The sequence below is a fragment of the Peromyscus leucopus genome, chromosome 2 (assembly GCF_004664715.2).
Source record: "Peromyscus leucopus breed LL Stock chromosome 2, UCI_PerLeu_2.1, whole genome shotgun sequence".
NCBI classification, from domain to species: Eukaryota; Metazoa; Chordata; class Mammalia; order Rodentia; family Cricetidae; genus Peromyscus; species Peromyscus leucopus.
In genome coordinates, this window is record NC_051064.1 from 111,736,465 (window position 1) to 111,754,679 (window position 18,215).

Below are 18,215 nucleotides of genomic sequence, written 5' to 3' on the forward strand. Positions count from 1 at the left end.
AAAGGGCACCTCTGAGGCTTTGTATCTAAATCTTAGAGAAAGGTCGTGATCCCATTTCTGTAGCTTCTAATCAGCAAAACCTCTGGAGAATCGGGTGTAGAGTGTGATCTTCACCCAGCAAAGAGATAGTCACAGTCAGGCACATTGGCCAGGCCAGGCCTTTGGGCCTTTAGAAAACAGCTACTTACCCAAACAGGTCTACAGCCAAGGGCCAGGCTCAGCCTTAACCACAGAAGGGTGGCAGCAGGCTCCCACTGTCCCAGAGGCCTGCATTTGAACCCAGGGCATGTGAGAACTCTGCTTTTGCTTAACGGAACTAGATCCTGTGTGGTCGGGCTTTAGAAGATGCTGTGGACACTAGCATCAGTTGCCCTAGAGTATATTTCAAACTAAGAGAAATGCATTTGGCCTTGGGTGAACCAGACCTTGGTTTCCTGTACTATTCCAGTTAAAGGGCTGCTTAGAGATAAAGCCTGGCAGGTAAGTGCAAGATTAGCCTGGGACATCTTGTTAGGCTAGACAGGAAGTAGTGAAAATAAATGTGTCACCAAAGGATGAGGACCCAGCTTGGAGGTGTTGGACTTACCCAAAGATGAACTCACCTGAGTACCAAACTAAGAAAGTGGAACTCCACAAGACTAACATGAGAACTGAAAACGGGTGAAGGGAGGTCTTATCTGTCTGAGATGACTAAGTCCAGCTGGTAAAGAAAGGACATGCTGGAGCGACAGTAAAAGATCAGTGCAGGCCAGAAACGTCAGTGGTGCTAAAGCTAAGGGGAAATCTGAGGAGCAAGACATCTGCACATAGTGCTCTACACATACCGGTTACCGTTTAAAGGGAAGTACACAGTAGGGAAGCTAGACGTGCTGAGCAAGTGATGATGGAATCTGCTACCATCTCTGAGAGGTAGAAGGACATCGAGTGATTCCGGCTGAGAACGCAATAAACTGATGATCACCGACAGACAGCAAACTCAAATGACATATTTTCTGCTAAAACAAAACCAGATCTGGGATGTGAGGGCCTACACTCAAAAATACCCAGGCCACAGAGAAACAAAGCCCGTCTAAGAGCCATGTGTGGTGTCTGATCCTCAGCTGGAAAATGTTCACCATTGGGCAAAGGTTCCCAAAGGACATCACTGGGCGGCAGGTGGGAGGCTAAAGCCATCAGTCACAGTGACCTTGACTGAAGTCCTATTTGGGCAGGGAACAAACATTTACTGTATGCACCTTAATCTGAAATACTTCAATTTTATAGAGGAAGGAGAGAGAGAGAACACGGACAGATCACGTGGGGAACGGTTAGTGTGAACATGAGTAAGTGAGGCTGTATAAAAGAGGACATGGGTTTTTCCTTTTTATATCTACAGCTTCCCCGGAAGTTTAAGTGATTTCTCAGTAAAATGTTCTTCAAACTATTTCTAGTAGACAGGAGATGAGAAGGCCCTGGGTGTCCCTTGCCCACTGTCACACAAGGCCCATCTCACTCCCTGCCATTCACTGCGGCAGACTGAAGGACCCAGCACTCAACTCTGCCATCCAAATGGCCTGCTCTATGCCGAGTTATCCTTCCATGGCTAACAGACGAGAAACCCCTTTGGTTTGATTCAGTCAGTAGTCTGAACAAATAAACACAAATCTAAACGTGACCCTTGGCAAGCAGCCGGAGTGTAACCAGGGTGGTAAGTGTAGCAGTGAAGCCTTCTTTTTATGCCAGTTCTGTACAGGAAGTGCAAAAGTGACGCTTCATTGTTTATTTCCTTCCTGCCCCCCACCCTGACCTTGGTGATGGTTGTACCCATATGATCATTTCTGAGCACATGACCATAAGAGGAGCAGAATTCGTGTCTAGACGGTAACAGAAGGGGGTTAGCTGCGAAGATAGCATAACTGTGGTGCAGTAAGAAGCTGCCCGGGTCTTCTTGGAGAATGCATAGAAGACTTCAAATGATGGAACATCTGTTCCCCACCGCCCTCCCCACCCCTTTTCCCCTAAGCCCTACTCCCACCCTGAACCCTCCCTACCAATAGTGTTAACAAAAGCTTAATCTTCCAGTTTTAAAGTGCAAATGATTTGGATATGACTGCTGTTGCAACAGGTCTGAACAGAAAAACGAAGTCCTCATCTATGCGATGTTTTCCAGAATATAAAAGATGAGTTCCATGACGACAGGGCCCTCACTGAGCTGGCAGGCTCCTCCGTGGATAACAGGCACCAAGGCGCTGTCCAGATCGTTCATGTACTGCGAGGGAAGGGGCTGGCCATTGCTCCCTGCTTGATAGCCAACCTACCAGAGAGAGAAGGGGATGACAGGTTACTGGACAGGAAAGATCTCTCCACAGGGCTGAGCCCAAGAGGCCAAGCAAGAAATACCATGTCCTTTGCCATGAGCTAGACACATGACTGCATACAGATTCCTCCCCTTTTAACTGTGGTTTATCATTCTGACATCTACTATTCACCTTGGCCACCTGATAGCTATGAGACCTTAATCTGCTAATGTCTGTTTCCTGGGAAGAGAAAACTGACTCAGATAACACTCTAGTCTCTGGTTGTAAAAATGTAAGTGAGGAATGTAACATGGCATTTGCTCTGCAGCCCATGCAGTGACCAACACACCATTTTTTTAAGCAACTGAAAACAGAAATTCAAAGATAAAGGGCCTTTCCCTCAAGAAAGCCACAAACTCAGCAGAAAAATGCTTGCTATCCAATTGTTCCATGTGAGGGAGCCTCTAGATCTGTATCAGGACCACGTGAGATAGAAGCACGATGCTTCTTCACTAGGATTACACAGATAAACTTCTAAATTGCATTTAATTTATACGTACGGGTATATGCATGCACCATGGAGCATGTGCCATGATATGCAGGCAGAGATCAGAAGACAACTTGTAGGAGTCAGATCTCTCCTCCTACTGAATACATGGGTTACGGGGATTGAACTCAGGCTGTCAAGCTTGGTAGCTGTTGAGCTTGTTTTTTGTTATTGCTGTTTTATTTGGTTTTGTTGTTGTTGTTGTTTTGAGATGGGGTCTTATATAACTCAGACTGGTCTTAAGCTTGCTATGTAGCCAAGGATGTCCTTAAGTCTTTGATTCTCTAAGTCTCCACCTCAGATACGCTAAGATACAAGTGTACATCACTATGCTCAGCTTATTTGGTGCTGAGGATCGACTCCAGGGCTTTATGCATGTTAGGTAGACACTCTAAGCTACATCTTCTTCCCAGATTTGCTTTTTTTTTTTTTTTCTTCACCGTAAGTGAAAATAAACACTGGCTGACGATGCCCATTGAAGAAAGGAAGCCAGACACAGAACTTTTCACCCTGCCCTGATAATCTATTTGATTAAATTCTGCACTGAAAAGTCAGATTTCCCCCATGTAAGCACCAAGATAGAAGCAGCTTCAGGGCAGAATTAATTGCTGGCTCAGGGGGAACATCAGCCTGAGAGTCCACACTCATTTCTTCTTTAAAAATAAACTTTTCTTTCAATGTGTGACTGTTTTGCCTGTACGTATGGATGTGAAACGTGTGTGCCTGGTGCCCAAGAAGGTCAGAAGAGGTCCAGTCAGATTCCCTAGAACTAGAGTTAAGGATGGTTATAAACCACTACATGGGTGCTGGGAACTGAACCATGGTCCTCTGCAAGAGCAATAAGTACTCTTTATCCATGAGCCATCTCTCCAGTCCCTACCCCACTCATTTTTAATAACTCAATGCTAAGGACTGAGGGTGAGAATGATAGATAGCAAATGACAGGCCTTCAATGCAGGACCAATGAGACCTGCTATGGAGAGAGGTACAAGGCACTGGGGATTGGGAGGTGAGGACTGGATTGATCATACAAGGAGCACATAAAAACATCAAGCCAGGCATGGTGGTGCACAGCTTTAATGTCAGTACTCAGGAGGCAGACAGGCAAGCAGATGGATCTCTGGAATTTCAAGGCCAACCAGGGCAACATAGTCTCAATAAACAAACCAAAAAGTAAACAAAAATAAAAAACAGGGCTGGAGAGATGGCTCAGCGGTTAAGAGCACTGGCTGCCCTTCCAAAGGTCCTGAGTTCAATACCCAGCAACCACACGGTGGCTCACAACCATCTGCAATGAGATCTGGTGCCCTCTTCTGGCATTCAGCCATATATGCAGGCAGAACACTGTATACATAATAAATAAATAAATCTTTTAAAAAATAATAAAAATTAAAAAAAAAATAAAAAACAAGCAAACACCTATCGAGTAAGTCCCAGTGACAAGAGAGCTGTTGCGGAGACGGTGCAAACCTAGCCGCTGACCACGTGCAGATATTGGCTGCAAGAAAACCTTCCTAGGCCGTGGTAACTGCAGATGCCAGTCAGGGGAGCTCGGTCCGGCTGAGTGAGAAAGGCAGGGACACCTGGAAGCTACCCCAAGGGCTGCAGAGGGGAACTTCAAAGGGTAACACGTGCTCATCACAGGTGGCAGGGCCTCCCTGTGTCTTCCATACCCTACAGGCCTCGGGGTGCATGCAGGTGAGAAGGCAGGCCGCTGTGCAAATGATTCTGACCAGGAAGCACAGCCTTGTGTTCTTGGGGGACGTGAGATCATTTATGCTCTGGGGTGACTCAGAAAAAAGAAACCAGACACTTCTCAAGGCAGTTCCAAAAGCTGCCCCAGGCACTGCTTACCTGGTCTGAGTCCAGTGTCACACGGAGGCCCAGCTTGGTCATTCCATCCTCCTTCAGAAGCTTCAGGTGGGGGCAAAGGGCAAGGCAGAAGGCCTTGGCAACATGCTCGGTCAGTCTGCTGTGGTCCGCAGGGTCACTCAGGCAGCTGTGCTGGTCGTCGCTTTCCAGGAAAAACACCTGTCCCCAAACAAAAGAGGCTTTTCACCGTGTGCCCAGGATGTGGAACAAGCAGACTAACCCACTGTGTTTGAGCATCCAGTTCTCTAAGACCTGACAGGAAGAGCACACAATAGAGTCCTTGGGGCCAGAAAGAGTTCTGCACCAGCCCTGGAGGACGCCTTAGTAGAGGCACATGCTGCACAAGTCTGAGTTCAAGCCCGGGAAGAACCCATTCTGTAAAGCGGTCACCTGACCTTCACATGTGTGATCAGCATATGTGCCTGCCACATCGTGTACACACAGACACAATCCAATCTTTAAAAAGAAGAGGGTAGCCCCCAAGACAATCTGTTTGCCAGTCTCGGCCTCCACACACTGGCAGTAGCAGCAGCCTGCCTGCTCTCTGCAAACATATGCCATGATCTAATAGCACTTTCTACATAGAATCTAAAAGGCTCTCATTTTGCACTGTATACTTTTTTTTTTTTTTTTGAGACAGGGCTTCATGTAGTCCAGGCTGGCCTCCAACTTATCATGTAGTCAAGGCTAACCCCTGATCTTCTGATCTTCTGATCTTCGCACCATGCACCACCATGTGCAGATGAACCGTGTACTTCTAAAAGGCAATATAGCGTGGACAGTTTTATTAGGAAGTGATATGAAGTCTAAAAGAACAGTCATTGTAGACTGGAGGATCCAGCTCTTCACAGATTATTCCAAGTGTGTAAAGACAGAGGCCAGGGGCTGGTGTAGTGGCACATGCCTTTAATCGTAGCACTGGAGAGGCCTCGGGTGGGAGATCTCTGTGAGTTCCAGGCCAGCCAGCACTACACAGTTACAACTGTGTCAAAAGGGAAAAAACACGAGTTGGGCATAGTGGCGTGGAGCATGCTTTAGGAGACAGGAGTGGGTGGGTATCTCTGAGTTCAAGGCCAGTCTGGTCTACATAGTGAGTTCCAGAACAGTCAGAGCTATGTCTAGAGATCCCCCATCCCCCGGTTAAAAAAAAACAAAGCAAAAAAAACAAGACCACGATGATGACAGAGGCCAAGATCCAAGTCTTCTGGAGGCCAGAGCTGTGCCTCCCCCTCATCCTAACACTGGACTCCTACTGTGTTGATCAGGCTAATTTCTTGTTGGCTCAAGCAATCCTCCTGCCTCAGTTTTCCAAGTCATTGTGTACAGGGTCATACTACCATGCCAGCTTTCAAGGACTTAGCATTTTCTGGGTTTGGGAGATGGCTCAGTTGGTGATGTTCTTACCTCATATGATGAAGGACTGAGTTTGTCCCCAGAACCCCATACAATAAAAATGCTGCGTATGTGGTGTGCTCTTGCAATACCAGTACTGGGGGGTGGGGACTGGGGGTCCCTGGGCTCACAGTCTAGCCTAATTGGTGAGCACTAGACCAAAGGAGAGAGAGGATATTCCTGACGGTGACACCTGAGGCTGTACGTGTATGCACGTGACCTGGTGTGCCTGTGGAGGCAGAGGACAACTCGGGAGTCAGTTCTCTCCTTCCATCTTTTCATGCATTCTGGAAATCACGCAGACTGTCAGACTCTGTGGCAAGGGCTTTCAACCACTGAGCCATCCCACCAGCTGACAGATGAGTTCTGATTCTCAAAGGACCTCTCCCTCTCCCTCTCTCTCCCTCCCCCCCTTCTTTCCTCTGTCTACGTAGCCCAGGCTGGCCTGGAACACACTGTGGGGGGTTAGGCTGGCCTCGAACTGGCAGTCCTCCTTCTCTGCCTCCTGAGGACTGGGATGACAAGCATGCCCCACTACACCTGACTTTCAAAAGATTCCATAAAGCCTACTCTGCCTCTGTGTACACAGAAAGCAACTGCCTGTCTTCTCTATATGATAATAAAGAGTAAATAACATAAAGACAAAAATACATATAAATATACAACGTTTACATGTTGTTATATACACCTCCTGCATTCTGGTCAAAGGGACATAACCGGGCATGTAGCCCAGTGGAGAAGCACTTGCTTAGCACATAGGAGGGTCACCCTTCAGGACCCCCCCATACACACACCCTGCTGAGTCCATTTGGAGTTGCTCATATGTGTATGTGTTTAGGGCTGACCACTCGAGATTGGACTGATTCTCCCTAACTCAGCATCCATTAACTGCCCATCTAAAGTGCAGCCTTGTGAAGTTTCCCAGTCCACTTTGTCATGTCAACTGATGTCATCATGAGGGTCTTGCTTAGGCGGCCATACTGTTGAGCTTTCCTGTCACACACAGAAGACGCTACCTGGCAACGGACGTGCTGGTCATCTGACTCTTACAATCCTGCCACTCTTCTGAGATTTTCCCAAGCCTTGTGGATAGGGGTTGTGTTGTAGGACTTCAAAAAAATTAATTGACGCAGGATATTGGTAGCCCAGGCTGGCCTCAAATTTGTGATCTCCCTGCGTCAGCCTCCCAAGTACTGGGATTGCAGATGTGTGGGCACATCTGGCTAGCCACTTAAGATCTGGCTAGATCTGGCTTTGAACCTGAACCAGGAACTTACCATTACTTGTTTGCTTTGTAATTATTTATTTATTTATTTTTGGTTTTTCGAGACAGGGTTTCTCTGTGTAGTTTTGGTGCCTGTCCTGGATCTCGATCTGTAGTCCAGGCTGGCCTTGAACTCACAGAGATCCGCCTGCCTCTGCCTCCCGAGTGCTGGGATTAAAGGGATGCGCCACCACTGCCCGGCTTGTAATTTTGACAAATCTTACTGTGAATCGTCCGTCTTTTGAAGACCATGTTATTCAGTGGTCTCTGAATGCAGCATGGCACACTCAACTTTCTGAAGAACACAGCACAGAAGGAGTGTCCCACTCAGAGACGCAGCCTTCTTGCCTTCCAAAGCAAATACATCTGAAAGGGAGTTCATCAGAAGATACACCAGAGGGCATAAGCTGCACTTTCGGACTTTCTTTCCCAGTAAGCTAAGACAGATCAGAGGGAATGAAATACAGTAGATAAATGAAAAGATGTTTTTCCTCAGAGAGACTTTTTGTATTTGTCCACAAGTGTCATGGAGAGTGTGAGGAAGTCAGAGGTCAGTTTGTGGGAGCTGGTTCTTTCCTCCCACCGTATGAGTCCCGAGGACTGAATTCAGACCTTCAGGATTAGTGACAAATGCCTTTACCCACTGACCCATCTCGCTGGCTCAACTTCCCTTCCGAATCAGCCCAGAATGGGGCTTCTGGCTTAGCAAACGGCTGTTGAAAGTAGAGCAAGCGCACCAATGTTCATTTCTCACCTCTGTCCATCTGATGACTTTTCCATTTGCTTTATGCTCAGACCCGTGGAATATCTTCACATTTGTTATGGATTCCATGGACTTCCCGTCTATAGGGCTTACCACACTACAACAGAGGAAAGGGAAGGAGATATCCCGTCACATTTTACTACCAAATACCAACCATGCCCTGCTGAAGACATCTGCAGCATATCATGGCAAGATGCAGAGTGCTCACAGGAAGGCTTATGCCCAGAAACTAACCAAGCACACATACCGAAAGGTGGACAATTTGCAAGGAGCCATTTTCCAAAGTCACCGTCATATCAACAGGCTGTTCACTCCCTCACCTGCTCTTCCCCAGCATTTCCCTTTAATAAGTGCCCGGCTGCTTACCCGGCCTGGTTCCCACTCTACTCCTGCTCCGTAACAACACTCACCGTGCTCTCTTTGCTCACCTGCCTTCGAAAGGCAGTTCTGAAGGGGCAGAGCCTGACATGTCAGCCCTGGGTGCTGATTTCAGGTGCCAACCACCGCCTGGAGCGTTTGCTAAGAACTATGTAAAGCTGGGGACTTGGCTCAGTGCTAAGGGATCTTGTTCAAAGGGCAGAAGCCCTGAGTTCTTAATAACAGAAAACAAACAACAAACGGCTCCGGTGCTGGCGTGAAGCCACAGCCGTGCCTAACGCCACAGCCTCCCCTCAGCGCTGTTCTCACTCAGACTCCTCCACAGAAGCTACGTCCAACAGTTCTGTCTCCCTTAAAATACAGTAAGGAAATGAAATACACGGAGATCCACAGTTCCTCTGCAAAGAACACACAATGATCGACACAAAGATTCTAGTCTCTTTTAAACAATGTTTAAACCGATTCATGTTCTTGGGTCTTTTTAGTGTGTTTGAGACAACGTCTTATTACATAGGCTGGCCTCGAACTCACAGAGATCCACCTGCCTCTGCCTCCTGAGTGCTGGGATGAAAGGCCTGCGCCACCGTGCCTGGCCCTGTTCTGAGTTCTCTATACATCAAAAGGTAAATCAGGGGCTAGAAGACGGCTCAGCAGGGAAAGGAACTGTGTCCCCAGAACCTATGTAAAGTGAAGGAAAGACCCAACCGCACAGCCGTCACGTGTGCCGTGGCACGCCTCTCATCCCCCAGTAAAGAAGTGCAAACTCTAAAAGAGAATACTGGATGGATAATGGGAAATACTGGGAGCTTTGCTGTATATGAAGAGAGACATGTACAACGGGGTTAGAACACAGACAGTGGCCAGAGAAGACCATCTGGAGACAGTGGCATGGGGAACCACGTGAGGACGGGGATGGAGCTGTTCACAGGGCGTCCTGAGGAAGAGGGCAGGCTAAGAGCATGTGTGCAAAGGTCAGGGCAGAGGCACAGCTGTGCTCAAATAAGGAGGCCAGTGTCATGCTGAGCACCTGGGAGGCTAAGGAAGGAAGGCTGCCTTGAGTCTGAGTTCAGCCAGAACTCCATAGTGAACTCTAGGCCAGCCTGGGCTACAGAGTGAGACCCTGTCTCAAAACGGCAAGAAATGTAGGCCCTTAAGAGGGAACAAGTGGGCCGGGCGGTGGTGGCGCACACCTTTAATGCCAGCACTCGGGAGGCAGAGCCAGGCGGATCTCTGTGAGTTCGAGGCCAGCCTGGTCTCCAAAGTGAGTTCCAGGAAAGGCACCAAAGCTACACAGAGAAAACCTGTCTCGAAAAACAAAACAAAACAAACAAAAAGGGAACAAGTGACTTCCAACTTTATCTTGGAAGCCACTGGAAGCCACTGGTGGTGTGAACAGGAAGGTGGCATGACGCTGGCAGCTGTGTTAGAACGAGACTAATTCAGATCAGAGAGAGAGAGGGACGTCAGTGTGCGACACCTCCGGCTGCTGCGACTGTCCTAGGCCGCTAGGCCGCTTTTAAACTAGGAGGTGGCGTGGAGGTGGAAAGAGCCACGAGACGGCCATATTCTGAAGCACAGCAAACAGGATTTACCGCTGGAGCGATTGTGGGGTAGGAGAGAAAAAGAACCATCGAGAATGAATCCAAGGTGTGAATTTGGTGTGAAGCATTAGCACAGTTGCCATGAGCCAGGGAGAGTCTGGCTCTGAAGCCCAGGAAGGTGGTTTTAAATCAGAGTCTTGCCATGTCTTAGCTTTATGGTGCTGAGGAGTCATCAGCCTTAGGTACCCGCTTATTCAAATGAGGGTGCCCGTTGTATCAAATGGAATTTATCAGTAGAGGTGCTGATACCCAAAAGGCGTGGGTCTTTCTATTCAAGCAACTTTTGTTTACTGCCTCATCTTTCCCTAAAAGTGTATACACAAATCCTTCAGAAATCAAGTCCAGAGGGCTGAGGAGGTTGCCCAGTGGTTAAGAGCATGCACTGGTTGCTGAGGAACGGGGTTTGGTTCTCACAAGCCAGTACAGATGGCTCCCAATCACCTGTCGTTCCAGATCCAGGGGAGTTTGAGGCCTGTGCCCACGGGCACCCACAGTCATGTGCACAGGCACACACGCAGACACATAACTTCAAAAAAGGCTAAACATCAATCTTTTTTTTAAAGAAATTAAGATTAAAAACATAGAAATTAAAAATTCTGTTATTCATTCCTTTGTTAGTTTGTCTGTAGACAGGCCGTTAGTGAACCTCTAAAGCACCAGTGCACACAGCAGACAAAGCCTGGAGCTATTCCCTAACTGGCTCCGAGGGGATCCACTTACCCTTTGTTAACTTTCTTGTCGTCGTCCACCCACTGAATGTGGATCTGCTCCTGGGGGTCCTCTGCATCCGCCTTCCCACAAGTGATGGTAAAGTCCTTCATCTCTCGAAGTGCCTGCCTCAAGGAGTCCATGTTCTCTGCAGTGATCTGGACCATAACGCCATCTGAGAATATCAGCATGAAGGTAATACAGATGGAGGCAGGTGCAAAGCCAGGGAGGGAGGCGGCTGAGACACAGTGCCTCGGGTCCAGCAGATCCTCCGATACCAAATATAAGCTTAGCAAAGCCGACAGACACAAAGAGGTGTTCTCTCTGAGCTAAAACACTACTGGAGAGCTGTGTGAGCGAACGCACAGGCTCACCCGGCTTTACCACTGTTCACTTCCTTTCAGAACCACTGAATGTTTCTTCTGAGACCGCTCAGAGGAAAACTTACACGTGACCACACTGCTCCTCCTCAGGCTCCTGCAGCATTTTAATTCATTTACCCTCTTGCAATCACCACACCTTACAGTGTGTATTGACTTCTCTCTCTTAACTTCTTACTGTGATTGCCTGGCATATGAATGCCCGCCATATAAATATTTGTTTTAAAATTACTAAACAACAGCAACAATAAAACAAAACCAAATTTGACTAGGTGTGGTGGTATAGACATTTCATACCAGAACTTAGGCAGTAGAGACAGGAGGATCTAGTTTGAAGCTAGCCTGGTCTACATACATAGAAAGTTCCAGGTTAGCCATGGTTACATAATGAGACCCTGTCTCAAAACAAAATGAAAGAAAACAAAAAACAAAAACAAAACAATCAAACAAAAATTACTGTGGTAGATTGAATAAAAATGGCCCCATCTGCTGAGTGGTGGGTGGTGCATGCCTATCCCCACACTTGAGAGCCAGAGGCAGGCAGATCTCTGAGTTCAAGGCTAGGCTGATCTTCAGATCAAATTCTAGGACAGCCAGGGCTACACAGAGAAACCCTGTCTCAAAAACAAAAAACAAACACAAAACCATTGGCTTTTTTTTTTGTTTTTGTTTTTGTTTTTGTTTTTGTTTTTCGAGACAGAGTTTCTCTGTGTAGCTTTGAGCCTTTCCTGGAACTCACTTGGTAGCCCAGGCTGGCCTCGAGCTCACAGAGACCCGCCTGGCTCCGCCTCCTGAGTGCTGGCATTAAAGGCGTGCGCCACCACTGCCCGGCCCCATTAGCTCTTATATTTGTATGCTCAGCCCCCAATGATGAGCTGTTTAGAAGGATTAGGAGGTATGTCCTCGTTGAGGAAGTGTGTCACACAGAGTGGACTTTGAAGTTCCAAAAGCCCATGTCAGGCCCAGGCCCAGGTCCAGGCCCAGGCCCAGGCCCCCGATCCCGTTCTGCTGCCCGCAAATCAGCATGTAAGCTCTCTGCTCCATGCTTCTCACCATGATGGAAATGTGCTAACTGTGGTGGTTGAGAAAGAATGGATCACAGGTCAGACACCTGAATGCTTAGTCATAGGGAATGGCACTGCTGGAGAAGGATCAGGAGGTGTGGCTTTGCTGGGGTGGGCACGGCCTTGTTAGAAGTGTGTCATAAGGGTGGGCTCTGAGGTCTCAAAAACCCAAGCCAGGCCCACTGTCTGTCTGTCTATCTCTCCGCTTGAAGATCAGGATACAGCTCTCAGCTACTGCTCCAGCACCTGCCTGCATGCTGCCATGTTCCACACCATGATACGAACGGACCAAATCTCTGAAGCTGTAAGCAAGGCCCCAGTTAAATGCTCTATTTTGTAAGAGTCGCCTTGGACATGGTGTCTCTTCACAGCAACAGAACACTGACTAAGACAAAAGCTGGTAACAGGGAGCAGGGTACTGCTGTGATAGGCCAGACCATGCTGCTTGTGGCAGAATGTGGACTCTGGAACAACGGGCCATGCTAGTAGGGGCATGGCAGACAGTGGTGCTGAAAGCGATGTATTATAGACTACGGGGACTTCTGAAGGTGGACTGAATGCATTTTGCATTATGATGTGGCTACAAGCCTATGGGGTCAGGGAGTGGAAGAGGAGAATTTGGAGTGGAATGGCCCCCACGGGCTCACAGATTTGAATGCTCTGTCACCAGGGAGTGGCACTATTAGAAGTTGTCCTCTGACCTCATGTGCACTGTGCCATTTACACACACCCTCAAATAAACAATGTGATTAATAGCATTCTTTTTAAGTATTTTTAAAATATACTGGTTAACAATTCCATACACATATACACTGCATTTTGAATATATCCATTTCCAACTCTCCCCAGGCCCCAACCCCAACTTCAGTCTTTTGGGACAGGGTCTCGTGTAGCTTAGGCTGGTCTTGAGCTCAGTTTGTAACTGAGAATATCCCTGAACTCCCAATCTTTCTGTCTTTGTCTAAGTAAAATAATTCCTTTTGAAATATGGATTTCCAAAAGATATCCATAGATAATCTTACATATATCTCTACATACTAGCTTTGATCTTTTTCGATGAGTAGAACAGTGAGTGAAGTGTAGCATATCTTACAACCAAGTCTCACACTTCCAACTATAAAGAAAAATGATATTTAGAAATTGTTGGGGCAGGGCTGGAGAACTCATAACTGAAGATCCTGGGGATCCAGTACCTCTGGCCACTGTGGGCACCTGGACTCATAGTCACATGCACAGTACCCACCCAATACACACATACACATACCCAACACACACACACACACACACACACACACACACACACACACACACGATAGAAATAAATTAAGTTTTTAAAAAGGAAATTGCTGGAGAGATGTCTCAGCAGTTTAGAGCCCTGGCTTTTCTTGCAGAGGACCAAGGATCACTTCCCAGCACCCGTATGGCGACTCACGATCATCCTTAACTCCAGTCTGGAGTCGGGGGATCTGATGAGCTGTTCTAGCTCTATGGACACCAGACACATCTATGATGTCCAGACTCACCATGTAGACCAGAGGTTTCTGTTTGTTTGCTTTGTTTTTCGAGATAGGGTTTCTTGTATGGCCCTGGCTGTTCTGTAACTAGTCTGTAGACCAGCAGGTGTTAATTAGCTGCTGTCAGGGTGTGTGCCATTTTTAACTACAGCAACCACAGCAAGCACACTTCATTCTGCATTTCGGCAATAGGGCAAGGTTTCTGGGGTAGGAGGGAGTGGCATCACCTGTACTCTTGCCCATCTGCAATATGGTGTCTGACTCTATTATAACCACTCGCTCGCTCGCTCGGCACCCTATGTCAAAAACGGGAATGGCTACCTCTGACATTTCACCAGTGCCTGTGGTACCTGTACTTATCCCTTCTTTGGAGAACTAGGCACTCCACGATAGGTTTTGTTTGCTCGACTGCCTATTGCTATGTTAGTTAGACTGGTCTGGAACTCCTGGGTTCCAGTGAGTTCCAGTTACTTCCTGCCTCAGCCTCCTGAGTAGCTGGCAGTAAAAAAAAATACAGGTCATACACTGTGGTCTGAATGAAAATGGCCCCCACAGATTCATAGGAAGTGGCACAATATTGGAGGTGTGGCCTTGTTGGAGGAAGTGTGTGACTGGGGGTGGGCTTTGAGGTTTTAGAAACTTAAGCAAGGCCTAGTGCCTCACTGTCTCTTCTTGTTGCTTACAGATTCAGATATAGACCTCTCAGCTACCTCTCCAGCACCATGTCTGCCTGCATGCCACCATGGCTTCCCACCATGACGATAATGGACTAAACTCTGAACTAGTCCCAATTCAACGTTTTCCTTCATAAGAGTTGCCGTGGTCACGGTGTTTCTTCACAACAGTAACACCCTAAGACAGACATCTACACAAGTGTCAGTCCCCACCCCCACCGTGTCATGTGGTCCAGGCCGGTCTTGAACTCTCTAGGATGAGCTTGTACTCCTGTCTCCACCTCTCCAGTACTGGGGTCACAGACCTGTCCTACCACATCTGGTTTGTGCAGCAAGTTTAGAGGCAAATTTACTCCAACACTTGAGCCACATCCGCAGCCCTCGGTGCACTCAATATCGCTTACTTTTCAGCTGTATAATCAGGACCGAACTGAGGCTCAAAGAATAAATAATTCATCCTTTACCTTCCACAATACTGGACTTGGCAAGGTATCCTGAAGAGGACTTCAGAGCGCCACTGAACACAAAGAAACTGGCACCAGTCACTGTAACAGACACAGAAACAGATTAGTGAAGACAGATCACTGAGACGGGCATTGGGAACAATAGTGAGGTATAAGTTGGGAATTCCAGAAATCATCACACAGAAAACAAAACACTACCATGTGCAACTAACCAATTAGTTCAAATGCTTACCATATGTTTGTGAAAAAAGTTTTAAGATACAACCAATCCTATATTCTGTTGTACTCTTCCTCAATCAAGAATCGAAGAATTTTGCAAATACACAAAACCTTAATGGCCAGGTTCTAGGGTTAGCTTGGCTTGTAGCATATTTCTGAAATAAATGTTTACTGGAACATGTCAGTTTCATTCATTTACATATTCTCGAAGGCAGTCCAGTGCTAGAACTCTAAATGGAGCAGCTAGTGATGAACACTGTCAAGTCTAAACTAGGAATCATTTGGCTCTTCACAGAAAAGATTTATACTCTTTATCTACTGATTTCTAGAATTTTTTTTTCTTTCATTTTTCAAGACAGGCTTTCTCTGTGTAGTCCTGGCTGTCCTGGAACTCACTCTGTATACCAGGCTGACCTAGAACTCACAGAGATCTGCCTGCCTCTACCTGAGTGCTGGGATTAAAGGTGTGCACCACCCCTGCCCAGCTACTGGAGTTATTTTTAAAGACCTATTTAGGATGAATATTTAGGGCTGGGAGATACCTTAGCCAGTACGCTACCTGCTATATAACCATGAGGACCAGAGTCTGGCTCTTCGGCACCCATGAAAACTGGAGGTATAACAGTGTCCATCTGTAATTCCAGCTAGGGGTGGGGACAAGGAGCTCCAGATTCAGTGAGAGATCCTATTTCAAAAAATAAGTTGGGGGTCACGGGTTGGGGTGGGGGAGGGGGCTGGCTAGATGATTCAGTAAGTAAAGGCACCTGCCACCAAACTGGTGACTTGATTTCTATCCCTGGAACCCATATGTTGGGAGGAGAAAAACCTATTCTCTCAAATTGTTCTCTGACCTACACACAAACACAATAAATAAATGTTAGAAAAATACACAACAATAAAGCAAAACAACACAGTGAGCAAGTAACTAAAGAGGATACCTAATGCTGACTTCTGGTTTCCATATGGAAATGTGCCAAGTGAGTGCATATACATCTGCATGCATGTATACATGCATATATATGAACGCACATGTATGCATACACGCATATGCATACCACATTACCACTATTTCTCCAGAAAGGAAAGGATATGCAATCAAAACTTATACTGCTCTTATTTCCTACATCTGTTTTTGTTTGCTTGCTTTTTTGAGACAGGGTTTCTCGGTGTAGTCCTAGCCGTCCTGGAACTCACTCTGTAGACCAGGATGGCCTTGAACTTGGAGATCCACCTACCTCTGCCTCCCGAGTGCTGGGATTAAAGGTGTGCGCCACTACCGCCTGGCTATTTTCCTACATCTTAAACTGGACCCAACTAATCCAATTTCCTACTGATTGTTCTTATAATACATCTAACAGGCAGCAATCCAGCCTTTGTCAGACACTTCCGGTGACAGGGAAGCAAAAGGCAGGCAAGCACCCTACCTCTGGACAACTCAGAATTACAGAGCATGCTTCAAACTGAGCAAAATATGGCTCCCTGTAACACTTGCCCTGTCTCAAAAAACAGAATGAATGAATGAATGAATGAATGAATGAATGAATGAATGAAAGGAAGGAAGGAAGGAAATAAGTAAATAAATGAATGAATGAATGAATGAATGAATAGGGGTGAAAGAGATGACTCAATGGTGAAGAGCACTAGCTGCTCTTCTAGAGGACCCACATAGCAGCTTACCACTGCCTGTAATTCTAGGCCCAGGGGAGCCAATGCCCTCTTCTGGACTTTGCTAGATGTAGTTAAAACACCCATACATGTATAAATAATAATAAAACAAATAAATAAAACTCCCCCAGCGGTTGAGCTGCTTGCCTTTCCTGGGCTGATTGTGAATACTGATGGCCTGGGTCTGGTAGTTTCCATCATCGTTCTGCACACACACGAGATGAGAATCTGCCTTTTCATTGAAGCAGGCACCTCCTGCTAGGACATGCTCATTGGACTTGTTCATGGCTTTCATCATCTGCAATCAAAGAACAGGGTTAGCCTTATACTGCAAGAATGAGCCAGTTTTCCCTCCAACACGGTAAACATCACTTCTCAATGACAGCAAGTCAGTCACAGGTAGTTTAGGAACACGAAAGTTCCCTGTGCCTTAGCCATATGACCCACGCACATCATTCTGCACTCATAGTCTTTTCTTTGTTGTTGTTATTGTTTGAGACAGGGCCACACTATGCAGAAGGCCGAGAACTCCTGTAGACCAGGCTGGCCTTGACTTCGTAGACTTCATAGACTTCCACTGCCTCTGCCTTCGGAATGCTGGGATTAAAGGCTGCGCCACCATGCCCAACTTTTTCGTCTTTTTCTAGCTGCACTGAATTCAATTAACACAAAGTAGTTAAGTGGAGTAGTTTCTGCTACTCACTGCATTCTCTGGGGACACACACCCGGAAATTCTAACGCTAAAAGAATGTCAGGCCAGCCAGCAGTGGTGGCCCACACCTTTAACCCCAGCACTTGGGAGGCAGAGGCAGGAGGATCTCTGTGAGTTCCAGGCCAGTCTGGTCTACAGAGCGAGGTCCAGGACAGTCAGGGCTATACACCCAGAAACTCTCTCTTGGGAAACAAAACAAACAAACAAAAGAATGTCCTAATTTAAGTGCCTTTTTCTTCAATATTAAACATGAAGCTTTTCTCTAGAAAGTTATGAAATTTGTTGTTAATCTTACTAATTTACCTGTGAGTTCTTTAATGAATATTAATGTTCTGCTGTGTTCTTTCCAAAACAGTAAAGACGGTATTTATATATGTATTTTTTTTTCAAGACAGGGTTTCCCTGTGTGTACCTGGCTGTCCTGGAACTCATTCTGTTTATTAATAAGTTCTAATTTAAACTATAAATTTAACATGGAAAAGCACATGGGGAGCTAGAGAGGTACTTCAATGGTAAGAGCACTCACGGGGCAAACAGGAATAGACCCCAGCACTCACATAAAAAGACAAGTATGGCCATGACTGCCTGTAACTCTAGTGTAGGAGGGGCAGAGGCAGGAGGATTGCTGGGACTTGGTGGCCACTAGGTTCAGCAAAAGACCCCGTTTCAAAGGAAAAAGGTGGAGAGTGTCAGAGCAGGACAGCAGACCTGTTCTGGTGTCT

At 46.8% G+C, this 18,215-nt stretch overlaps 1 protein-coding gene across 4 annotated transcripts in view; it reads right to left on the minus strand.

The window, feature by feature from the left end:
* Positions 1–1,744: 1,744 nt before the first annotated feature.
* The window catches only part of Zfyve9 (zinc finger FYVE-type containing 9), a 153,584-nt gene continuing 137,113 nt past the window's right edge, over positions 1,745–18,215 (minus strand). For all 4 annotated transcript variants that reach the window (XM_028888696.2, XM_028888722.2, XM_028888688.2 and 1 more), the window contains 6 exons: positions 16,929–17,079; positions 14,898–14,978; positions 10,814–10,976; positions 8,106–8,211; positions 4,678–4,854; positions 1,745–2,293 (listed from right to left, as the gene is read on the minus strand). In XM_028888696.2, the coding sequence (XP_028744529.1) occupies positions 2,132–2,293; positions 4,678–4,854; positions 8,106–8,211; positions 10,814–10,976; positions 14,898–14,978; positions 16,929–17,079 (840 nt within the window). In that variant the 3' untranslated portion in view covers positions 1,745–2,131. The remainder of the gene's footprint in view (positions 2,294–4,677; positions 4,855–8,105; positions 8,212–10,813; positions 10,977–14,897; positions 14,979–16,928; positions 17,080–18,215) is intronic.